General features: G+C 37.9%; 1 protein-coding gene across 3 annotated transcripts; it reads right to left on the bottom strand.

The window, feature by feature from the left end:
* Positions 1-1,581: 1,581 nt before the first annotated feature.
* On the bottom strand, positions 1,582-24,901 carry KIAA1841 (KIAA1841 ortholog). 3 transcript variants are annotated; one of them, XM_035322439.1, is made up of 21 exons: positions 24,828-24,901; positions 22,576-22,741; positions 20,769-20,955; positions 17,701-17,794; positions 16,441-16,679; positions 15,487-15,545; positions 14,497-14,657; positions 13,550-13,636; positions 13,335-13,445; positions 11,170-11,293; positions 10,565-10,717; positions 9,767-9,912; positions 9,329-9,428; positions 8,215-8,247; positions 7,129-7,228; positions 6,007-6,101; positions 5,868-5,896; positions 5,697-5,770; positions 4,566-4,654; positions 4,088-4,179; positions 1,582-3,220 (listed from the first exon to the last, which is right to left on the bottom strand). In XM_035322439.1, the coding sequence occupies exons 2-21, from the start codon at positions 22,723-22,725 to the stop codon at positions 3,184-3,186; spliced, it is 2,160 nt and encodes a 719-aa protein (XP_035178330.1). In that variant the 5' UTR covers positions 22,726-22,741; positions 24,828-24,901; the 3' UTR covers positions 1,582-3,183. The 3 variants fall into 3 exon arrangements, with proteins under 3 accessions (XP_035178330.1, XP_035178331.1, XP_035178332.1); XM_035322440.1 differs by lacking the exons at positions 20,769-20,955; positions 24,828-24,901 and having other exon boundaries at positions 22,576-22,708; XM_035322441.1 differs by lacking the exons at positions 22,576-22,741; positions 24,828-24,901 and having other exon boundaries at positions 17,701-17,790; positions 20,769-20,902.
* Between the last annotated feature and the right edge of the window lie 1,703 nt (positions 24,902-26,604).

Below are 26,604 nucleotides of genomic sequence, written 5' to 3'. Positions count from 1 at the left end.
CCTTGCTACTCCCAGACAAGAGGAGATAGTGCAGTCCTGTGCAGCTTGTTGATCTTGCTTTCAAACTGGCTGATGCTTTCATCAGCCTCCACCATCATGATGCTCAGGGACAGGAAGAGACAGTAACCTTAGGGACATGGTCATTCTGCACTGCAACTTGGCCTCAAGCCTGAACAAGCCTTTGGCTGGTTTGTGCTTGTTTGTTTTAAACTCATCTAGGGACAGCCAAGTGAGAATTCAACAGTATATGTTTTCCTGCTGATGGATGAATAAAGTGCAGTCTCCCTTACTTCCTAATTATGCATAATTATAAAGAAATAGAGAAACTCTGTCTGCAATTCAGAACACAGTGGTACAGTTCATAAATATTAGATTTCACCAAGAATTAGCTGCAGGAGGAATGACTTCAGTATTTGTCTACGTATGCTGCTATCTTGGACACCAAGAATACCTTAAGGCTTCGCATTTGCCAGGTATGGAACAGGAGGTGCCAAAAGGAGCAAGGAACTTTACCTAATTGTTCAAGCAAGTATTGCATATAAAGGAGCAATTCTGAAATGTAATGCAGCATGTCCGTATACTCAACAAGAACATGAAACAATGTTTAAAAAAAATCAGTTCCCTTCTTGCAAAAATAAGCATCCTCTCAGTTATGTCAAATATGCTCATGTCTATTTGCTTACCAGGCCAACTATATGTCCATCTCTCTTAACATGTACTCTTTTTCTCTTGGAGCCATTACTGTGGCTAAATTTAATATTCTGGCCCTTTCTCCAAGATTTCGAGCCATAGTGTTTCTGTATTCCAGTCGTATATATAGAGGACATCCATACAGCAAGTTCTAAAAGCAGAGGAATGAAAACTAATCCTATTCACAGATTTATCAGACTGTTTAAAAGGTATGATTGGCACTGTGGCAGTGGGAAGCAAAGTTAAATATATTTTTAGCATAGCTTCGCTTGGCATTTTGCATAGTTGGGCCATCTGCAGGGCAGCTCACTCAGGAATTTTTAATCCAGCTTCTAAACTCAATGCAGATAAAAATACTTGCAAGTTCTTGTAGATTTGGGACAGCTCAGCCTTCAACCATATCCTGATCTTGACAGATAAAAAGCCTGTATCATGATGCTGCAATTTAATCACAAATACACAAGCATGATTGATGTCATAAGAAAATTCATGTACTTATTTATTTTTTATAAGTATCCATAAAAAACTCACACAGCTCTTAAATCAGTAACTTTTATTTCCATTAAACCAAGACAAATTTCAAAATTAATACAAGATAAAAATTCAAGGTGGTAGGCAAGGGGGAAAGAGACTGCACATCATGTATGTTATTGTTATATGCTCAAAAATACTTTTGAATATAACAATACTGGCACATAAAACTGGCTTTTTCCCCACAAAACAAAACCAGAAGAATTTTCCCTCCTTTTCTAGTCAGTAGTTCTAAGAAAACTAAACACACACACATGCAGTCTGCAACTTTCATGGCAAAGTTTACTATTTGGAATAATCCTCTATCAAAAGCTACAGTATCGTAGCAAAACTCTTATTCTGATATTTTATTTTATTTTTTTACTCAGTGGATTTTAAATACTTCCTCTTTCAGCATACAACAATCTCTTTTCCAATGTTTACTATAATTGCCTAAAGCTGCAGTACTACTTGCAAACAGACCTGAGGCATTAATAGAGCCTTACTTAAGCAAAGGTCAAAGCCACTGAAATGCACAGTTTTGCCCGTTAGTTTCATTGGGCTCTGAATCTGCATTGGACAAAATACATAATAAACATTAGGTTTTAATTCATTAAAAATCTTCCACATTGAAAGCAATATTTTCAAGTATTGCTATCCTAGTCTTCTAATGCCTATTGAAAATTCTCAAGAAACAAGACAAACAAAAAAGCCTGAATGGAGAGAAGAGTGCATTTCATTGATAATCTCCCTCTCCTTGTCCCACCCTGTCCTTCCCCCCAGGATCTTGCAGACTTACAATTACGCCAAACTCACTTTTTTTTTTTTTTTTTTTTTTACAGCTGTGGTCCAGAATAAACTTTCCCTGAGTGCTCTTTCTACCTGTTTCAAAAAAGTCAGAATGTGTTTACTTGAATTCAGCCATTATTATTGCCATTATTGCCATTTTCTTTGCTAATATGTGAATTATTTTCTAGGCAAGTTATTTCATTTTGGTAGCCCTAGATTTGACATATACACAAACTTGTATTCTATTGCTGCAAATACAGAACTTGAAAGTGCATCTGACTTCTAAACAGTGTTATTGAGGCAGGTTTCAGAAAGAAACTAGACCCAAAATATCTATACGCACAAATTGTCCTAATGATTCCTCTCAGTTGAAGATGGCTAATTAATAACTTATCTGCTAGGCAATTTAGTGGTATGGCAAAGAGACTGAACTGCTTTGCCTTGTAAGGTCTGGACATCAGAAGGGAACAAAACATTGTATTGTGCAAGAGGAATCAGATATGATATGGAAACAAGTATGAATTTCACATACAAGTAAAGCAAGTGTTCCGCATGCAAGATGAGATACTGCATCATCACAGTATGTCAATAATCTTCAGAGGTCTAGTCTTCACCTGTTACCCGCCTTCACATGAAAGGGAGTTGTGTGGCTATACAGAAGGAAGCCTCAGAACTGCATTAAACTGCTTAAACTAATCTAAGTCACAGCTACTGTATTGTCACTGACTTTAAATGCAAATCCCCAGAAGACTGACCTAAAACATACTATCAAATACAACAAATATACATATATATATTTTAGCAGTGTTAACACTGCTAACTGTACTCAGAATTCAGTAGTCTTGCCTTTTCCTTTTTGCTGTTTCTATCATACCAAAAGAAATATTTGTCTTCCCCATAAATAAAGTTAGTTGAATAAGTTAACTTCGTATGTTTATAAAATATTTTCTATGCAACTCAACACAATAGCCTAAAAAGCAATCAAATTTAAATATAAGAAATAGTATATTTACAATTGAGATAAGTGCAGACCTTACTGAATTTGCATTAATTTATCACACAAAATAATTTACAAAGTGAAAAGTAATAAATAAGTCACTGCTTATCAAGTCAAAGCTTTTGGTCTGTATATCAAAGTGCCATATAGCTTCAGGAAGCAGTGAAGTGTTCCAGCTACAGTTTTTCCATGAGTCCTTATGTTGGACGGCCTTGACCAAAACGGGATTTTGACCTGGATTAAGAGCACATAAGAAACATATGTGGGTTATTACAGCTCAAATTTCTGTTTACTTATTATGAAGTAGCTCTCTGGTTGAGTATTTATTTGAAGTTGTTTTCATGTTAGTGTGTTCTGACAGAAGGAGGAAAAACATCTCACGGTCACCTCTGTTGAGAAAGCTGCCTTTCTGCCAGTGTACCTGCAGCTACAAACTGTGCATTCAAACAAAGAACTGTAACACTATTCAAAGAACCGTAATGTCAAATAACTTCTTTTGCATCATGAATTCGACAGGCACCTGCATCCTCTGGACAGAAATAAGACCTGCAAGAAATTCCTCTGACAAGATATTTGAAGCATCCAACACATCTTTAAAAGTCTGTCAGCAACTTCATTATAAGGTTTAGCTTCAGAGACTCACCTGCTGACCAAATTATGACCATTTCTAGGCTCTAAAACCAGTTTGCCAGCACCTCGGTTAACTTTTCTTTTATCCTTTTGAGGTGTAGATGACCAATATGCAGTAATGATTTTTTTTAATTACTGTTTTGTTTTGCGGGTTTTTTTTTGGAAGGAGGCCAGAGGACGGGCTAACAATTTTACACTAATCTATAATTTCACCAAAATGTATATTGAAAGAACAATAATTCTTCCAACATAAAAGCAGTTCTTCCAGCATGGGCACAAGAGTTTCACTCTCTTAGCTATAGTTTACTTTGACAAAGGAAGCTTTCACATCATATATGGTTAACCTGCCAGAAGGGATGTTGATGCCAAAAAGTGTATGAAATGAAGCATGATTAATTTAAACAGTTTCCAAACCCCACAGCCTCCCAAGAGATCCCTGTTCTGCTTTTTCATTTTATTTTAATATCTTACCTGGCATTCTTCTCAGCATTGATTTGTCGGGTACTGACATGTGCTGAGGCCTTTATCTGAGCTTCAAGTCTAGAATAAATACCTCCTGCATACTGGAACCCAGAAAAAAATAAAAAGTTGTGACATTATCCCAATTTAATCAGTGACTTTTCATAAAGATCATTAATATTTAGGAGAACCTATGGCCTAATTTATTTCTTTGCCACAACCTAGCACCAACGTCTTTTAAACCCATCCTATTTTCCATGTCTAGTTTTTAAAGGCAGTGAATGTTAAAAATGATTATTTAACTGCTTTGCCAAAACAAAAAAACAACCAACAACAAAAAAACAACAACCTCCACCCATGCTTACAAGAAAATGAAAATCAGTCAAATTCAGCGTTCCATGTTAGTAATTGAGAAGATGGTATTTTCAATTTTGTCACGTTTTTGTTACTAAGGACCACTTTAATTCTGTAAACACAGGAAAAAAATTACCTCTTTGCTGTCTTTTGACTTGATTCGATCAAGGTCTCCCAGTCTCATTTTTATTAAGTGTCCTGTAATCTCAGACATTCTTCTCTGATCTGTCAGAAAAATAATTTTTAGAACAGGTTTTTCTTGCTGCTGAATCCAAAGAGAAGAACTACACACACTTCAGTGATATCCTATTTGCAAAAATAACATTCTTTTTCTTCTCAGCTCATACAAAAACCTTGAGCAACCAAAATTCTTGATCTTGATGAATAATCTAGCTTCAGCAGATTATCGGTAGATACCAGAATCAGCCTGAGGAATTACACTGAGATAAAAGACTACGGAAGGGGTTTTGAGGCAGAGATTTTCAGAACAGCAATAATGCACAAAAATCTCAGGAGATATTAAAAAAAGAGAGTAAACGAATAACTTTCTAAGTATTTTTAGTCAGAAAGACTGTGAAGGAGATGCAAGTGAATGTTTATCTCTACTTATCTGCCCAGACAACAAATGGTACAGGGATGCAAGAAAAAGTATCTGCATTCTTGCCGAGTCATCAGATGACAGCACGTAACCTACAGAGACTGTATCTGAGAAACTACAGAACATAAAGCACCCTAACATACACTTGGAACATATATTTTTTAATTTTTCACCTGCAAACTTGGAACTCCTTTCCAATATTTTCATAGTCAGAAGTCCCAAAGCTGCCCATTTATTTTTCAACCTTTGTGCAAAACTACGATTTAGTTTTATATGGTGGATTTTATTTCAATTTTCCTGCCACAGAGATTTTTTTTTTTCTCCTGTAGAATATATGAGATTGCTAATAAACACCAGTCAAATCCTGAAGTAACATTTTCAGGAGTTCCCAGCTGTATGAATATTTTTGTACAATTTGGAAGAACCTGAGACTGCTGCATAGTTTGGATAGAGGTGATTACTAACAGCTAGCCTAGTTGAAGTCTGTCCTCTCCGAAATGAGGAAGAACTATGAAAAAAAAACAAAAAAACTCTTATGTCTGAGATTAAATTCAACCTAAAGCTCTCTAAATTGTCATATATTGAGAAAATTAGCCATTTCTTATATGAAAGAATATTTTTTTTGCATAACATTAAGATTACAAAAGCTAGACTCATGCAAGAACGGACCATCTTCTCTTTGAGCATCTTGATTGAATCTTAGTGACCTGGAGGCATCCCATTTGTTCTGCTGCATACTCACACTGATTAGAAAAGAAAGATGCACACAATGTTGTCAGTAACAGTTTACAGAAAGGAACATACTACAATAAGTTCTCAAGGACTTTGAAAATTACTTACATGAAAGGAGATGCATCTCGGGAACTTGACTATCAAAGAAAGAAAAATACATTAAGTATATTTTAAAATAATTTCCAAGACTTAAGTAAAACCCTCATTATTCAACTCAGAGAGGCTGACTTCACAGCTCTGATTTTACCTTGTCAGATGCCTTCTCCTTTTTCTGAATACTAGGTGAAGAAACCACTTTCTTTGGGTGCTTGTAGAATTTCTTTAATTTCTCCTTTCTCCCTACTAAATGAAAAAAAAAAAAAAATCTACTGACTGACACAATCACAGACATTTGGAATTTCACAACTACACAGCTACAAAAGGACTTTTATCCCCTATTCCTTTACAGGGAAAGTAAACAAGCAGGTAATTTTATCTTTCTTTGTCAGTGTTACAGACATGGTAATACACACAGATTACTCAAATGCTTTTCCATTAGAAGCGTGCATTATTTGAGCACATATTTAAAATAAATGGTGATTTCATGTAACTCCAGAAGTTTTCTCTTGTAAATTAAAAAGTAAGTATACATACAAACTACATCTCTGACCATATTAAATTAATCAACAAACTGAGTGGTATCAGACCAAACAACTTAGAAGTCGAACTACAAAACTTCATGCAATATTTAATATTTTTTTTAATAAATTAAATGAACTGGTACACTCCAATTCTTTCAAGTTAAGACAAAAATAAAAATGAAGTGTCTCAGCTCAAGTGGCTCATTATTAATGTGGAAAGGAAAAGCTGTTTTTTTTTGGCTTTCCACATTCCTAAGCCCGTTATCATAATTAAAACAATAACAAAAATGAACATCATTTTAGCTTATACAGAGCTTATCTTTAATGCAGACAAAATTCTAGCCACACTCACTAGTCCTTTCATAATGTCATATAATCAAAACAGTATTAAAAAACAAAGGCATGTAGGAAGTATAGTTATGTAGCCATGCATTTTTTCCAACATTTATCTAGGCAAAACTTCAGAACAGTTATTTGATAGTCCTTCCTGCAAAATGTGCCCTTGATCAACTTTGAGGACATCTAGGATGTGAGTAGTTGCAACTTCCCTTGTTTGCCGATATTTTTTGATGAGAATTAGCAATGGGGTAATTTGTACCTAAACAAAGAAAAAAAACTAGACATAAAATTGAAGTAATATTTTTACTTTAAAAATTCCTAATGTTTAGAGCTTCCATACAGAATTCTGCTGCCTTGAGCCTTTACTTCTAAAATTCCAGAGAGGTTGAATATACACACTATAGTTATACCTGGTTTTCTGCACACTTCTTCTTCATCCCCCACTTCATCCTCAGTGATCTCTGAGCCAGTGGTATACTCCTCTTCTTCAGATAACAATGACTGCTGTTTCTAAAAGTGCCACAGATTATAGGCGAGGCTTGATTCCCAATTAATGATACATCAAATCTGTCCCAGAGGAGTTGTCTTCAAATCTAACTCCACATCTTAGTGATGCAACTATGTGCAAAGTTAAATTGTTCTCAAATGTTGAGAAAGCAATTTCAACTCTTTGCTTAGAATGTTTTGGCAAATGTTTTGATTTAGATTTCTCCCAGGTGGTCAAACATTGTAAGAGGTTGCCTAGAGAGGCTGTAGTCTCTCCATCTTCAGAGATAATCAAGATTTGACTGGGTATGGGCAAAGTGATAAAGCTTTGAAGTTGAGTCTAACTTTAAAGTTGGCCCTGGTTTGAGAGTGAGATGAAATATCTAAGATGATCACTAGAAATCTCTTCTCAGCCTGTATAATTGCATGATTCTGCATTTAGCATCCAAAATATTGTTGGATATGTTATTTTTCTAATTAATAGGAAAATTAAAGTTTTGGTAGCAAATATCTGAGATAGCCATGTAGACATAAAATATAGTAAAATACTTCTTAGGGTTTTACTGAGGCTTGCTTTACCCCGAAACTGCTGAGATACTCAGTAATTAAGTAACAGAGCATGCATGTTGCAGCACACTACAAATACATTGTTTGGATACATACATCTCAGACAAGCCAAAGAGACAGGCACTAAAACTCTGTTTTTGAAGATTTAAAATCAGCCTAATGACCTGTCAGCCTAATGACCTACTAGGCTGCTCATCTATTTACGTCATTTATAAAAAATTAAAAAGGAAATTTTATTTTTTATTCAGGCTAACGTAGCACTTCACACATACTTTATTCTTTCTTGTAAAAAACTATAATGTAACCTCCACATTAACACAAAAGGAAATAAAACTTCTGTCTACATTAGTAAGAAAATAAGATTTAAAAAAAAAATCAAAGCTAGTTTTCTGCCATGGCAGAAGTGCAAATGCCTGAAAATGTGAACAAAACGTTTTACTAACCAGTTGTAAAGTCCAGTTCTTCAGAGAAAGAAACTGTAGTCACAAAAAAGAAGAGACATAAGTTAAAGAATTAATAATGATTGGAAGGAAAAAAAAAAAAAAAAAGTGAGTGGAATCCCCAGAATAGTATGCAAAAAGTAACAGCAATCTACATCAGTAGCTCCTGGAAGATTTACTTTCATTTTTAGCTTTGCATTTTGGTGGAATGACTAATTGGACAAACAAGTTGTAAACTACTAATCGATTAAACATGGTGAATTCAGAGTCATGTTTTAATTTGCCTAACCTTAGCTTAAAAATACTTATATGTGTTTGTAATACAAATAAACAGTCCAGGGCTGGGGGGCTGTTATGCACCAGATTGTTATGGAGTTAAGATTTTAAAGTTTCCTGCATTTGTTGCTGGAGAGCTACTGACACTGAACTTCTCATGCTAGCAGCAGCATCACACTACCATCAGGATTGTTGAGTTACCAGAAGTTCCAGAACGGGTGCAGATCTTCAAAAACTTATCTTTGCATGAAAGATCTCTTTAAAAGAGAGGTAGTACTACAAACAGTCTACATAAATTTGGCTTTGAAAGTATCTCTGTTGATCTGACATAGAAACATAAATGAATCATAGCTCTGGAAAGTACTATGTACTGGAAAATACATGCCTTGGAAACAAACAAACAAAAAAATAAAACAACAGATTACTGTACTTCATTTATATAGATTTATAAAAGCCACATGGTCATATATACCCAGATATGCATCAGTAGACAAATGAAGGTGGCAATAAATAAACTTTGCCACCAGATGTATTGTAGAATATGACTGGTTCTTTAAATACCACTGGGCTATAAATGGGCTGCAAAGCTCAGACACCCAGAGAATTACTTCTGCTTTACAGAAATATTTCTGGAAGAGTTGGTAAATGTTTCGCCTTTTCATCAACTAGGCATTTTATATCTTCACTAGCCTATGCTATCCTGCAACGCTCAGTGGTGCACCTTTTCCTCTATCAACGTATTTTATTTATTTATTAAGGTTATTTAATGAATTCTTCAAAGTACCCTTGTAAGGCTCTTCATCATTGGAAAGATGGGGAAAAAACATTAGCAGTCACTCACAGCATTGACTTCTCCAGTTTTGGGGCCCCACGGTGTATTTGGCTCTACGAGTACGTCGCATTCGATGCCTTTTTCATCACAGAGCCCAATGCCAGAGTCACTTACAGAAACATGTGAAACAAAAATATTTATATTTTTCTATATCACAACTTAGAATCAGTCTCTCTGTACTCATCAAAAGAAAAACACTCCCAAATCACCCACATGTTTTGCTAACAACCCATTAAAATACAAATAAAGATAGGAATGAATGGTTATGGAGATTGAATGAGTACATGTCTACTTGAAACATAAAAGGCAACTGTATTTGTTCTTCCCTTTCCAATTAAGTTACATTTAGAAAGTGCCCTGTCACCCATTTAAAAACAGAGATTAAATGCAACATGAACACATGAAGCGTTCAAGGCTAAGATATCAGTAACAATACAATGTTCTTACCTATTCTCATCCTTAGTGAAAGGAACAACGATAACGTCTCTATGATGGAGCAAATCATTCAGTATTTTAGTAGTCTGAGATGATAAAGCATCCTCATCTCCATTTCCTGAGGGTGAGTCGACCATGTGATCCCTCACTTGACAGCCCTGTGATACATACACATCAGAGAAATGAGTTAATGGGAAGAACTGATTTTGGTAAATACAATACCAAAAATTAGCTTTCTAAAAACATTTTGTCTGTAAACTCAGAAGTTTTCTCAGGATGTAAACCATACAGATGACCTTTTGATTCTAGAGGTGACATTGATTCTGCTCTTGCTAAAGTTAACAAACTTCTAGAAGCAGAGATTCTGAGAAGTAAAGCAGAGTTCACTATGTAGGAAAAACAATATTTAGAGAACTGTTTCATTTTCAATTTTAGCATTAAACATAGTCAAATGTATAAAGACGAAAGGGAACAGATGGATATCCCTTCCTTGCACTAAACATGCTGTTACAGAAATGGAAGGAAAAAAAAAGCCTTTCTGGGATTACTGCAGTGCCCTCTCCTCCAGAGCCATGCTCCACCCTGCCAGCCAGGGAATGCTGCTATCTTTGAATGGTTCTCAGAGCAAGACACTAAAACAGGACGAAGACTGATTTCAGGGTTCCGTCCTCATCCTATCCTGCAGCAAGTCTGCAGGACACCGCAACAATTTACAATCCTCATTTTGGAAAAAGATCTATTTTTGTAACATATTGCCACATTCCTCCCCCTTTGTTATGCTGTTTTAAAAGTGAGCTAGTATTTAAGTACCTTTGGGAGGGTAGTAGGATCAAATCGAAGCACTTTTTGGTTACAACAGGGATATACTCCTGTCCCAGTTGAGCCCAGAGCACTTGCTACACCTGGATAAAGAACTGGTTGCGGATGGTACTGGCAATGGGAGAACTCGGTACACAGGAAACACTACATCAGAATAAGAAGAGACATAATGAGAGATGGAATTACTTATGGAAGTTAATTTTGCACTAGAAAGAATGCATATCAAACTTGATTGCCACGCCCCAAAATGCAAACACTCAATAGCCCATAGAAAGACTATTTCACTCACTAAAACCCGAGCAGCCAGAGAATAAACATTTTAATTTTGCTTTTAGTGGCCAGAACAACAGGAAACGGGAAAGTGATGGAAAAAATAGTACTTAAAAGTCAAGAACCACAGCATCTGTTACTTCCACAATGCAAATAATCATGTCTCCCACTCAAAAAAATCACTGAAAGCCAGTTGGTGACAAAACCAACCCGCCAAAGGGAAGGAAGGAATATATTTTCCTGAACTGTTTTGATCTCTGCCTCACCCCCAAAACTTATGCACAACAAGCCACCTACCAAACAAGTGAAAATGAAAATAGACTAACTTGATTACATCTTGAGCAGGTCAACCAATTGACAGTCCCCCAGAGACGCCAATAAACATCACGCCAAGATTTTAATTCTTCATGAAGGCCAATTAAGTACTCATGGACTTCCCAGGTTTTATCTCTGAAAAAGCAGAATGTCAGGTTGTACACAGAGTCAATAAAACTGTTTTGATTGAGCCACCAGAAAGGTGAGTTGGAGAAGGAGCAGAACACCACATCTTCCACTGGTGGAAATCCTATAGAACAGTTTAGGACAGGAAGGATACAATGAAGGATGATGAATTTAATGAATCATTAAATTCAAACCATGACAGAAATGTGTGCGTTTTTTCACAACATGCTAAGCATACTAACAATAAAGATTTACAGCTTGCTTCATCTCAAGCTCCACATACTGCAAATTTATAAGCTAAGATAAATATTGAGCCTTTTGGAAATCAGGAGAACCATGAAACAAAAGAAAATCAATATGCAGAGTAGAAGGAATTGAAATATGCACCTGCAAACAAGTTCAATGAAATTGCACTTTTCTTATTTAGAGTAATATAGTTGTGCAACAGAAGCAAAGTCCTGTCATTCTACTTTATTCGATTTAAAAGCCAACATAATATATACACTTCTAGGCACCTGCAATGCAGCAGCGATTAGTCAGTTAGTAATTAAAGCTTGACAATAGGAGACTGTTCTGTTGTTGTTGTTTTTTTTTTTAAATGAACATATGTATCTGAGACTTCTGGTCTTAAAAATAGTGCACATTATAGACTTTGTTCCTTTCAAGTGATAAAATGACAAACACCTCTTCATAATTCAAAAGAGAATACACAACCAGCACCTGTGCGTGTTATCCTCAGAAGGAGCAGATACTATTTTCCCATAATTTTAAGCCTATCCTGAACCATTTTTTATTATATATACATCTGACCTAGACTAAGAAAGTGGTGGTTCCAACTGGAAATTAGTTCTAGGTACCACTAGAGGACCAATACACATAAAACTAATTCTAAATCATTAAAGAGAGGTTTTTATTAGATCATAAGCCTGAATTTGTCAGTGGCCAACATCTCCTCATCTAAGGAATAATAGATGGATTCTGTGTAGAAAAGCAGTTGCAAGTACCACAATAATTAGAACTTAAATAATTCTCTGAATAACTTTAAAAATCTGTATTTTTCTGCACTATGAACGGCATATCAACTACATAGTCATCTTAAATAATACAGTTAATGAATTTTAAGTGGCTAATCACCAAGGATCCTACTATGTCAGGACAGGGTCACAGATTCGGTTCTATTTAGATTGTTAGGTAGAACTTAACACCTTGGAATTACTTGTGGGAGGTAACACTAGATGAATGCATTTTCCTGGGAGCTGACACTGAACCATGTTTTGGTTGTTCTGAATTGAATAGATAAGTTGAGAAAGGCCTCCCGTTATTAACTTCCTACTATCTTCCTTAAAGGGGTTATGTGAGGAGGAAGGGAAAACTGCAGCACATCATGCACTGGCATTCATTTAGAAGGGAATCCAACTGTTTACAAGCATGGCTCAAAGAGACAGAATTAAATTAAACATTTGTGCCAAACGAACAAGGCACACATGCAGAACAGGTCCTGGAAGTTCCTTGGACAAATACTTTAGAACACAAAAACAACTGGAAATGTTTATTTATAATAGTTTTTAAGCAGGCTGATTATTTAATTTGACAGTATAAAGTCAGTCTAGAATATAATCTTCAGCATTTCTTTGCTTGCAGAGATGGAGCTACCATTCCATAATAAGCCCTGTAGTAAGGCAGCCTTTAATTCAATTTGGCAATGGGCTCCATATATCTTAAAAACAATTTGCTGAAACAATTAACGGAGTATTTTCTGTGTAAAGCAGTACAACCCAAAATAGTCCTCCCAGTAATCATGGCTGGAGTATTTCCATATTGCAGCAGCTGCACTGATGAATGAATTTCAGATCATCGTACTCTCCCTCAACTCTTCCCCTCCCCTCCCAGTACTGTAAAAAGTTGAAACGATTCACACTGTTCTACGTGTATCCTTCATTTCATTTTGCAATGCAAGTATCTGATAATTCCTAAACATGTAGCATTTTGTAAAATCACATAACATCATTTAGCTGAAGAAAAAAATATATTTAACATATATATTCAATACCTTATATGTACAAAGACAATATTCCCATGTTGATCTATGTTGATTTTTCCTGGGACACATGGAATTCTTCTTTCCGTTTCTTTAGTTAGCAGCTTTTTACATAAACAGCATCTAGATTTAAAAATAAAGACAGAAATATTGGATTAAGAGCAGGACTTCCAATTACAGGGACTGCCCTTGCAATTGAAGTAGTAACACACAAAAAAAGACCACACCTGTATAATGTTGCTGCACTTCCCCGAGAATCTGGATTTACGTACTCTGGATCAAAGAGTCTCTCAATCTTCTTGCAGAACAGTTTACTATTAACGACAGCAACACAGCTTACCAATTAGAAAAAAATGTTTTATATATAGTGAGACTAAGAACTATATTCTAATGATTTGCAAAGTCATTGTGTTTCTTTCAGAATCCAGCTTTTAACATGATTTCCCTTTAAAATAGTCTGTTTAGATAATTGGATCCTGGCCTAGTCATCTCTTATTTTTATTATTATGTGAAGAAAGAGATCCCTTAAATTTTTCCCCCTCTATTATATTGTTCGACAACTTAATCTGCCAGTTTCTACCCTGCCTAGAAGACCTTTACTGTGAATCTACACTTAACTTCAGCTCTTGAAGTTGTAATGCCTTCATCCCTATTGATTAAAGGAAGTTTTAACTTTAATCTTGCTTGTCTGTCAGTCTGCCACTAACTCCAGTAACTGACCCTTCTCTTGACACTGACTAAGCCAGAGTCCTTCTGTATGCTTTCTATAATAGTATTCCATCATAACTCTTCAGGATTCCAGCCACCCTAAATTTTATGTCCAGAGTTCACAGATTGTTGAAAACAAACTGTAAAAATTAGAAGCATGTTATGCCATAAATGGTTCCTCACCCTAATCCTGGCTTTCATGTGAGAATTCATGAATAACTTGTCCACGTCACACTCCTAGGGGGACCTTTGCCTTCAGCTTGCCTCATATAAAAAACCTCTCCTTTTGCTCATAATTTTCATAAAAAATTCTGAAGTCACTTCATCATGTTCTGAAGATACATTACATGAGAATATAAATTGTATATACATGATTCCAAACTTCACAGTGTGTCAAATAACGATCCAAAAAATGATCCAAAAGCTCTATAGCACTTCAGTAGTGTATTACAGGGCAAAAAGTTACCTTTTGAATTTATCTCTCTTGTCCTTCAGTTCTTCCACTTCATTGTGCGTGAAGAGATCAGCAATATTTGTGACAAGGTTAACATTGATACAATTCATATTACATGGCGTGGCCACAATAGCATTCATATTTTTGTGGCAATAATGAATACATTTTTCTACCTAGGAAAAACAGAAACGTTAAAAGTAATTTTAAAGAATTCTAAACAAAGCTATCTCAAAAGATGGGCTAATTACTTGGAACTGTTGTAGGTTTTTGTTTGGTTGTTGGTTTTTTGTTTCATTTTTTAGAAAGCATCTAGTGTTTTAGAAAACTATTTCAGTTCTACCTAAAAACAAAAAGCAAGTCTCAGATTTGTCTAAAAGAGACTATGAATTAACGTGACCGAGTCTGTTTGTGCTCTCCTCCAAAAGGTTTCTACGGAAATCTGGAAAACAACTCCACAAATGTTTTGCCTTCAGTAAGCAGTACCTCACAATGGCTTGCAAAAGAGAACCATTATACATAGGCATCACCTGGATCTCAGTATTAAACAGCTAAATTTACTATGTATTTAATTGTAGGTCACCCTAATGACAGAACTTGACAAACATTCTAACAAACAAGTCAGTAGGCAGAGCTGAAGGAGAACCAGATCCTAAGCTATGGAAGTTTTTTGTGTAAGGACACAAAACAAGAGGTATTCACTAATTTAGTAATCTTTTTAATAAAACCTGTCAAAGACAGATACTGACGTTACTTGGATCAGTCATCAGAAGACAAATCCAGGATTTCACTATAACATTTAGAAATAACTTCCTCGGCAAGTTTTCTGCATCCCTATTGAGATTCTGCAAATTTTAAATTACTGCTTTGAATAAGAAAGGTGGCAAAATCTTTAAAAGGCCCTCTCTCATCATGTTTACATAACAACAAAAGTACAACAAACAAGTTGTTAGACACAGAGACTAACCGCACTCTTACGGCACAGAACCCTTTCTTAATACTTACTAATGAATCCATCTTCAAAAACTCAGAAGAAATAAGAATTGATATGACATTTGCTGGTTCTAGAAGTCAAAAAGAAAGTTTTGTTTGTTTGTTTGTTTTTCTCCATTAATTCTTCTGGTAATTTCACATTGCATCCCTCCCGCCACACATTTCCTATCTGTTTTAAATATTTTTTAAAACAATCAACTCATTATTCCACCTTCCAATATGCAAAGCCTTTCCCACCTTATGAGAAACAAAGTCTTGGCTTATCATCTAGATGGCGATGATAACAGAGCTCAACAATCTGGAATTTATAAAGACTTGAACAGGTGCCTTCATGGGAATACAATGACTAAAGAATTACACAGCAAGATAAACGTCCATCACTAGCCACCATACCCAGATGAAGTTTTGCTCAACATAACCTCTGCATTTCAAGTTTTAACACTACTCTAACTTTGTTTATATTTAAAAATCATAGATTAAATAGGTTAGATAAATAATAGATTTAATAGATAAATAGATTAAAAACTTGCCTCAAACATATATAGAGGAAAAGTTGTACTGTTGTATCAGATTGCATTGAAATTTTAGAAAGTATTGCACCTGTACAGATAGGGAGCAGAAGGGAAAGAAACCAAGACCTAATACAACAATTGTCACTGTTCTATAACTACCACTCTGTTCTTGTTCAGAAGATGCCTGAAGAACCTTAATTAAAACCACCAGGTCCCAAACTGTGTCAGACCTTTTTCACTGTTTAAGCTATCCTCAAAAACGTCAGTGTTAAGGAAACAGAGACATCTGCTATAATGATCAGTGAATCTTCTGTTGTAACACTTTTCTAACAAATGAAAAGTTTCAGTACAACAGAAACAAGAGACTGGAGCTCAACTGTAGCAAAAACTTTAACCTTCCATTAGTACAGACCATAACAAACCTGCAACAAATGCTCTACACAGTGTGTTTTACCTAGAGTGGGCATTTCATTAGCTTCACAATCTTTGGTGTTCCTTTTAACATATCTTATCAACCAGTCAAAGATGTGAACATCACAGTGCACGGAAATGTCCACCTCTTCCCAGCGCTGGGCATCCACTGACAGATATTCAGCAAAGTATTTCATTTCTGATATCAAAAGGTCTCGAGGACAGACAAAATCTTCTTTGAGGTTTTTTGCTTCATCACACACATGTATCACCATGTTTGGCCTCAAAGGAAAGCAAGTCACAAAACAAATTAGGACCATAAGTACACATAAGGACCAATCAGAATGATAAAACTCAAAGACCTCATCTCCAAATCTAGATCACACATTGCAAAACTGATGTCACTAACAGATTTTTATTAACAGAAGCAAAACAAGTTGCAGTTATTAACTATTAATGCAAAGTACTGTCAGACACCAGGTGAAAAACACAAACGTACATCCTCTGACAAAATCACTGCCATTTACCATTTAAAGGACTGTAGAAAAAAGATTGAGCTCAAGCCTCTGATTTTGTCTTCAGTTTGTTATGGGGTACTACCTGAATTACATAAAGAACTTATTTGTTCTCCCTTTTTTATTTTCTTGAAAAAATAGGCAGATACACATGCCTAACTTACTGAAGCACAAAAGGACAATAAAAACATACAACAGCAATTTTCATCAGTGGAAATTAAAACTGGTTTGACTATCTCTTAAAGTAAAAGCTAGAATCAGTAAACACTGTCTCCACAAAAAAATGTCTAACATTATGCTTGAATCAAACATATTATTCTAGGCGTACTTGCCTGGTACAGAAAACATGTGATGTGCATGTCTATTTGAGTTGGTAGTAAAATCACTCATTTGCACTTTTCATTTACAGTTTTCCTTCTTTCACATGAACAGGACAAACCTATGTTCACAGATTGTTTTTACATATATTAAATGTTATTAAGCATCAGTCTTGATTTACTCCTTTTTAAAATCAGGCTCTGGTTCCCATTCTCACCACAGCAGCAATCAGTCGTTCAGAGGAACACTATGGGCAGATTCTTACATAAGCTATCCCTACTGCACATTTGAAATTCTCAAACCAACATCTAACATTTCTGTTGCAAGAAAAGGTTTCAAAATTTCTTATAGCATTTATTAGGATGTTCCTAGCTGTGTTCTTTGTGATAGAAGAATTGTGAGAGAACTTTGGACATCTTTCTGTCAGCTCTGTAATCCCCTAGGTAAAAAACACACAGAGATCTTCTTACCCTTGGCTTTCGTCAGTGTTTTCTCCACTGTTATGTACAGGACCTTTCTCAGATTCTGACGAACAGTTCCTTGCAGAGGTTGTGCTGGGCCTTCCTTAAGTGTAAGGAAAAAAAGGCTGCATCAGATCAAAAATGCCTGACCTTTTCCTTTTCATTATCTTGAAGTATGGCTCCCGTAACAGAGCAATGTTACGTAACCAGCAACAGATTTGTGCTACCATAAGGGCTGCTAGATAAGCCAAGTTCCTGCCCTGAATGCCATAAAACAGAGACGTACATCAGCAGCATTGCTGGGTTGCCCAGACACTTGGCTGGAAACCCAAATCAGCCCTGTCTGAATACAGAGCAATGAGATTCGTGCAAAGTCTTCAGCATTTGTTTCTGGGAATACAATCCAACCTTCAGCTCTCATCTGCTTTGTGGGATGTGGGCCTTAAGACTCTGCCACATGAAAACTTCTGTTTTCATGCAGCTTTGCTACCAGGATATAACATGCAATTTATTTCAGGTATAAAGGACAGCTGAGCTTTAATTCAAATAGGTTTTTGTCACAAACACACTAAAAGCAGTGGAATGTGCACACAAAACCTGGTGAAGGCCAGAAGGTCTAGACAACAAACCCACTGGGTCCTGGATCAAGGGTTAAGACAAGACCAGCATTCAGATGTTGAGTAACTGTTCCTACCGTGATGAATTGATCCCCACCCTCAGATTTCTAGGGAAAGGGCTCCAGAAGCACCTTCATCCTCTTGTGCAGTGCAAGAGGCTGTACTCTTCCAAAAATGACTAAAATACACCTTCTCTTCTTGTGGCTACATTACAATAGCAGACTGACAACAGAAAAGATCCGGAAGCTCTGTATAGTTCAGGACACAGCAGTTATGCCTTTCAGGAAAGCAGTTAACACACCAAAGGCAGAAGAAACAAAACTTTCTCCAAAGACACAGCCTAAAGCCTTGCTTGGCCAAGCCTCAGTAAGGCCATAACTGAAGAAAGGCAGTTAATAAAATGGGAAGATTTACTGGACAGACCCTAGGAGAACCTTGGAAATGGCTGAGTCAGCCACAGCCTTCAGTGCAGCCATTCCACTGCAGGCAGTTGACCCATGCTAGCAGAAATACTGCCAAGGCAGGAGTCCCAAATTTTGAATGCAAGGTAAGGTGAATGTTTTAAAGGAAAGGCCTGTGGAAAAAATAGCATAGAAGAGTTCTGTCTGCAAATATTAGGAAATGTATTCTGGTCACAGGGAAGTTATTTACTGAAGCAAAGGAAATAACTCTGACAAGAACATGAAACAGAGCCAAACTAACAGAGCTTTACCACACATTTCCTTTTTTTCTTCTTTCAATAGAAGATGTTTCAAATTCTGAAAGGTAGTAACAGATATCTTGAGTAAAACTCTGTCTTATATGCTTGTTTACTGCCACAAGATGCATTTAGAACAACTTAACAGCAATTTGCTTTAAAATTAGCTAATAATAAATAAGCTTTTACAACTCAAATAAAAGCATAACCCAACACAAAATGAATTTGATTACTTTTTCGTGTCTACAAACAAATCCAAACAGGCCCCAAATTTTTTATCTTAAAAAGGTGCAGATGTGAGTAAATACACTAGGAAGTAATTGATGAAAAAAATATAAATTTACAAAGAGACTTTTCTCAAATCCTTAACTTTGAAATATACTAATACCTCACAAATGTTAAGAAGGTAAGTTCACTACAAGCCTGTGAGAAAAAGATTACTTACCCTAATTTCATATTAGCTAGTTACTTATAGACAGATAAAATTATTTATCCAAAGTCACAAAGAAAATATGTTAGAAAACAGAAATCATCTCATGCTAGGATCGTATATTAGGAAACACTGGGGTACTTAAATGTATTAATACTTATTACATGTATTAAAGTGTTAAAAAGAAAATATGCAGTAATTGTCTAAAGAGTTCTATGAGAAGAGTTAGCTTGTTAACTGCCTACTGGGAAGCTACTATCTTCTAAGTAGCCACCTGTGGGTGCAAGAAGTATTTATTCCATATAATGCATTTAACAACTACAAAATTGAAAGCTGATGAAAGCATTTTGGTCTACCTACTCCATGTACAGTTTTCATGTCATTACGAGATATATTAAAAACATTTTATTCATACTCCAGCAAAGGTCAAAGAGCTGTTTTTCTTCTGCAAAAAGAACAGTGACCAGAAAGCTGCAACAGTGAAAGATGCCATAACAAAGAACATTTTAACACTTACACTATCTTCTCAATTTGTACCACATAAATTGTTTACTCATTACTGCAGTGAAGCAATTTTGTCATGCAACACATTTGCCAAGTCCTACAAGGTGCTGAAAACATCTCAGAGCATAACGAAACCGAGAGAATAACTATCACACAGTTAATTAAAACTCAGCACAGTAGAGGTACTTAAGGAGATGGTACTTAAGGAGATATTGTATTTCAATCACTACACAACTATTAGGGTTGGTCCTGTTCTGTCAAAGCATTACTGGGACGCATAATTGACTAAGGCACATTGCATGTCACTGCAAGACTATCCAGCATCAAAAAGTGACTAGAATATGCTCCCAGCTCCTGCGTAGCCTTCTTGCCACCAAGCAGTCGGCGAGTTTGCTGGGGAAGTCTGATCTTGAGGGACCATCTCAGTTTTCCACACCTCTTCTGCACACAGCTTTCATGTTACTTGAATATCACAGCTTACTGTGTTTGCAAGTTCTAGGTTTAACAGTGCCACCACGGGATACAAAACAGAAGAATAATTCCTCTCCTTACCAAAAATCCTGAACAGAAGGATCCAGCATACAGGTTTATGCACTCCTGCATATCACGCCCTTTGACAGGACAAATTATTAAAAATCCCCAAACAAATTAACACTGCCTCAACATAAACTCTAAGAGACTTCATGTATGTATTATAGATATGCTTAACTCTTCTCTTTCAAAGACAAAGAAGTTCTCTTCCTGGGTGGGCTCACCACTCAAGACAGAAAAGCATGCACATTCGGATTATAACAAAAGGCAATGTATTTCAGAAGGACTAAAAACATACCAGTTATCGTAATGGAATCCTGCCCAATAGCAGGCTCCTGAAACTCTGTCTGTGTATCGAGCAAGGAGGATTTGATGTACGTGGCTAAAGTTTCCACAGGATTCCCACCAGCAGCCATCAGGGGATTATACTGGTTGTCAACGGGTGAACTTCCACTGCTTTTTAGTTCATCAAACCTTTTTGCACACTGTCACAAGATTAAATGATAGGACAATGAAGCAGTAGCTTTCAGTACATTTTTAATAACTCTAATTTGAGGCAGATACTGCATTCCATATTTCCTTGTTTACATGAACAGTTTGATCATGCTGATATTAGACTTATAACGCTTCCTACTTAGTGGTATCAGAAAAGCACATAAACACACAATAAAATAAAATTTGCCATAATTAAACAGTAACAGAATAAAGTTAGATGGAACCTGTTTCAACCTTTACTTCCTCTAGGCCTGCAATTTTAAACCTGATCTTCAAAAGGGAAGTTAAAGGAGAGTTTAATGTCTCTTTTTGTAGCTAGTCCTTCTATCACAAACATTATTACAAGTGGCTATAATTGCTTCATAATTATTACTCCTTCCCTTTATGATTTCCACTCTGATTGGACACGTGGAACTGGTGATTTCCTCTGCACTTTTATCAGCTCTCCATTCCTTGTTTTGATGAACTAGGAAGTCTTCCCATTTCGTAATTCCATACCTCAAGGACAGTGATGGGTTCTGCAGAATCCTGTGCACAGGTAACTTGCACATATCTGTAAGTCCACTTAATTCCACAGGCAACTCCCCTGTGACACGACTCTTCAGGCCAGATATGTACTAATCAATCACATTATCTTAGTTAACATAAGGAGAGATCTCACCAATGTTTTTGTAACTATTTTGGTTGCTTAAGGTGCATAGAACTGCCTGTAAATTGAAAGTTAAATGGGAGACACCCTCCTGCCCCCTAGTGCTTTGCCGAACACTTGAAAGGCATTAACCTTCCACATAAGTTTCTACTCCCAATCATTCACTTTGATATTCTAAATACAAGGTTACAGTGATGCCCGCGAGCAATGCTACAAATGTCAGCTGACACATTTGATTAAGTTGTCAAGAAAATAAAGACCGTTGGCTTGTTTTTTTTCCAGCTTCACTGAATCACAAGGACAAAAGACATTTTTCTCTCTTAGCTCACTTTCCCTCATAACTCAAAAAAAAAACAGTTTTATTTTTAAGTAATGAAAACCATTTCACAAGGAAATTCAGCAGCCCAAAGAGATTAAGCATAGAGAGGCACTAGGTTCTTCCAAATCCTATTCCAACCAAAGAAAAAATGGTCCACACCAAGCAAGAAAGGCAATGGCTCTCCTTCACAGTAAGATCTGTAACTCTTATTTCCTTAGAGTTATAATATCATTCACAGAAAATTAGCAGGTATGCTAGTAAGGCCATGAGAAGCTACAGGAGGTTAGTAGGTACTGCCATCCTTTCCATGAAAATAACCTTAGTTATATATTTTGAAACATCATAGCTTTTTATTTTTTTCTAAATTTGTTTTCAGTTTTTACTTTCCATTGATTTTTATTTGTATTCTTTATCAGTTTTAATGAAATAAAATGTGGACTGTATATCTCAATGTTCAAGTTTTGTAGAAACAAAAATATGTTTTCAATCTACTGCATATTCAACATTTTCAGTTCTTGTAATTATACATTAAATTAAAAATAATAATAAAAAAACTTAACTTCAATTTCCCTCCCTCCCCAAAGTTTTCTTCTTCATAAAGTACTACTTAGAGTAGACGGATACTTGTATTAGCAAATTCACCTCTTTGGATGTATATCCTGGAACGAGCCTTGCCACGCTGTCCCAGTTGATAGGCTGGGGAACACCGATTAGGGAGCACAGGATCATATCCAAAACCATTTGATTGTTGTCATACGGAAAGTTATTGTTTTCTGAAAATCCACGACTCATCTTTGGCTGCTTAAGCCTAGAAGAGAAAAAGTAATTAGCAAGTCTGCCTGCATCGTTTGCCAAAGCTTAATCTAAGTCACCTGCAACATTCCCCAAGTTACTATGGGAAATGTTTGCCACAGCACTACAGGCACGTCCTAATGCTCGCAGGTTTGTTTCGTATCTCCACGCTCAAATGCTTTGGGGGGAAGGAGCAGACGTGCAAAACATATCAAACCCAACTCAACTGCAGCAGGAATTACCTTTGAATTGCTTCAGCACAGAGGAACAGAAAAATTGCACATAGAATTGTAGAATAAGGAAAAAAGGGGAGAGAGGGGTGAGGAGAGGCTGTGAACTGTAGCTCCAAGAGGGACACGTTTCTAGAAGAGACACTTTTTAGAACAAAGGGATTTAAAAACACTATAGCAAACATTTTGTTTTTTACCCTAAGTGTCAGCTGACCGTTTTGGCTAGACGCTTCCGTCTCCACAGCCAGTGTGACTAAACAGAAGATGTGCCCAGCCCTCCACCACTAGCCATCACAGTCCAACATATTACCATGATTATTACTATTTTTTTTCACAAATTACCACAGAGCAGTAAACTGAAGGCTTTGAGAGGTGTTGGTATTTAATTGTTTGGGGGATACATTACCACAACTACTTCCCCGTTCCGCAGCTTTGAAAGGGAACCATTCCGTGTCTGCTTCCAGGGGGGAGTCACAGCACTGAGCCCTCCAGTGCAAAGCAGGGCCTCCTGCAATTTTGGAATAAACAGCCAAAGCTACAGGGGAGCTCCTAAATTTAAGTTTATTTGCACTTAAATATAATTTTCTGTTCTCCAAACTTTCTACTTCCATCTCTTCTTGTTCTGCCTATTTGTTTTATAAACCTGACTCCCGTTATATAGGGAACTCAGGGCAATCAATAAAACCTCAAAGCAAACACCGGGCTGTCTCTCAGCTCTCATCCTGAGCACCTCAGTTTTGAGTTGTCCTGAAACATGCGGGACACCTAACTGGGATTATTAGGGCCAAGCAATCTCGTTCCTCCAGTTTCAAGTTGAGCACCGAATCAAACACCAGTAAAAAATGTATAAAGTAATAGTGAGTGCTTTACAAATGCAGTCCTCCTAATTTGGAGGAAAAACAAACAAATGCCTTTATTTATTTAAACGCATGTTACGTATAGTACCACGGAACAGAGTAAAAGTTCAGAGCACTGTCTTAGCATACGCTGGGAGAAAACTGCTGGCATTAATCAGGGCTTCCATATTCAACCAGCACCCAGCCACAGAGCTTAATAAGAACTCATAAAGCACTTTAGACCTTTTCTGAAGTACCTTACCCAGATCACATAAATAAGAGGACCTAAAGGTCACACACAGAATTTTGACTTTTGTTGTAGAAAGCAAGGACTATAAGAAATTTCAGGGAAAATACACCCAGGTCATAGCAGATCTAACTGATTGCTTGTTACCAAAAGACTACTACAGGTAGGTATTTCTTTTGCATCACTTGCTTTCCATGCAGCTAAGAGACAATTAAAACATACAAAATAGCATTGATTTTGCTTCTGATTGAAGAAACCATTCCAGCAATTTTTTAGTTTATTAGTAGAAATAGAATTCAGAGTAGCAGATAACTGTAAGCTTTCATCCTCTCAAAAGAACAGCTATATGAAACCATCAGGAAAAAAAAAAAAAGAGAGAGAACATGCTAAAATAATGCTTAAGTTTCAGATATTTGTGAGATTTAAACACAACAAACAAAACATAGAAAGGGCACCAGGTTAAAGAGCTTCATTTTAGGAAGACGAGCCAATCTGATAAGTCATAGCACTTCAGCAATCCTATCTAAATGAAATCTTTTGCAAAGCGTGACAAATAGCCAGTTTTAAAGGACAAAGGTCCTTCCCAGACAGGATGAGCCCCAACTTTCCAGCAAAGATAGATGCCATTTTGAGGTAAATGTAGATCAGTCCCTACATCCATCAAGCCCTTATCCCAAATGTAGTACCAAGTGGTGGCACCATGGTAATTTGGTGGTGGAAACTTGTCTAGTCAGTGCACGGACAGATATCAGTATCAGCTGTAATTAAGCCACTGACTGTGTACAATACCTGCTGTTGTGGAAAGGAATTACCAGGTAAGAACAGCTCAGCACCAGTGGAAAACCTGGGTGGATATAAGAGATGCAGCCCAGTTCTAATGCTGCCTTATATGCATGCTGCATCTGGTTTAAAAGTACGCTTAAATGAGATGAGAGAATGATGGAGCACTAGGATCCTCCGGTCTCAAGATACAAAATACACCTAGTGAGAGAAAAATTACTTGTAACGTCACGTATTCCATGTCACCGCTTGGTACAATATGATTATATCAGATAACCAAAGAAGGAAAGCAGAGCAGTTATCCAGCCACGGAGCTTATACTTTAAAGGAGACAATACAGTTGGCTGTAAGCATCATGCTAGTAAAGATTTGACGTACACAGCAGCAGCTGTGGGTTATGACCCAGCCTGCCCGTGCACGGGGAAGTGCTCGAACATGTAACGAAACTCCGAAGGAATCGCCTCCCAGACAATTTTCACCCACTCACTCCAGGCAGAACAAAACGCGGTTATACGCGCACATCCCTACAAAGACAAGCGAAGGAGCGGGGCTGATCACAAGCCCAGGGATGCCTTTACTCCCCCCCGGCAGCAGCACGGCACGCCTCGCGGTGCCTTCGGACAGCGCGGACGCCAGCATCCCTGTCACGGGATGCTCTGCCCGAAGGCGCCCAGCTTCGGAGGGGGGCGCGGAGCCCTCACACAGCCCGCGGCCGGGAGGGCCCGGCCCCGCTTACCTGGCGGCTCCAGGCGCGGCGGGGCGGCCCTCGGCGGCTCCTCGGCTCGGGGCGGGACCAACGCGGGAGCCGCCCCCGGCCCCCTCCCTGCCGCCGCCGCCGTCCCTGTCACGGCCGCCGCTCCCCCCCCCGGCAGGGGGACCGCCGTGAGGGGACCGCCAGCCGCCAATCAGCGCGGCCAGAGCGGGGAAGCCCCGCCCCCTCCCGCCGCGGAGAGCCAATAGGGCGGCCGGGTGGGGCGCGAGGCGCGGCGCGCGCGCTGCGGCGCTCCCCGCCCCGCCCCGCCCGGCCCCGCCTTGTCGCAGTGCAGCGGCAGCGCCCGCCTCGCGCACGGCGTCCGGTCGCCCGGCAACGCGCGGCCGCGCGCAGGGGTGGATGGGGCGGGGCTGGCTGCGCTTCGCTCCCCCCTCCCCTCTGCGTGACGCGCGCGCGGCCGTGACGCTGCCCGCCTTCCCCAGCGCGGCCGGGCCCTGAGGGCCGCAAAATGGCGGCCGGGGCGCAGCAGGCGGCAGCTCGTTGAGCTCCTGGCTGTACAGCCGGGGCGGCCGGCACCGCTCGGGAATTAACCGCTGCTCCTAGGCAGCAGTGCAGCTCTTTTTTTAAAAATAAAAATAGGAAAAAACCTGTATTTGGAAAAAAAAAATGGACTCAGTAACTCAATTTTTATCTATTTGACAGTCTGCAGACTGTGTCTGTTCAGTTAATAATTCAGTTACTAATAATTCAATGGTAGCAGAACTGGCTCTGTGCATTTATATTGCTTTCATTTTTAAAATAGTTTTAAAGATCGCCTTTGATAGTATAGCAAATTGTCATCTACTCCATGTTTTTTTCTTTTGATTAGTTCAAATCTAACGAAACCTTAATACCACAAAGTGGTATTAGTAACACCTGACGTTATTACTGACATCACACCATGCTTGTGTCAATAAAACTGGATGAGCATTTGTTTCTAGGAGAGATTATCCAGCTGCTTAAAGGTGGTATGCCCGCAGAACTGGGGCAAGCAGCACTATGACCGCAGGCCTGCTTCGGATCAGCCTGCAAAAG

Source organism: Oxyura jamaicensis, chromosome 3 (genome assembly GCF_011077185.1).
Source record: "Oxyura jamaicensis isolate SHBP4307 breed ruddy duck chromosome 3, BPBGC_Ojam_1.0, whole genome shotgun sequence".
NCBI lineage: Eukaryota > Metazoa > Chordata > Aves > Anseriformes > Anatidae > Oxyura > Oxyura jamaicensis.
This window is presented reverse-complemented; position numbering and strand designations above follow the sequence as displayed.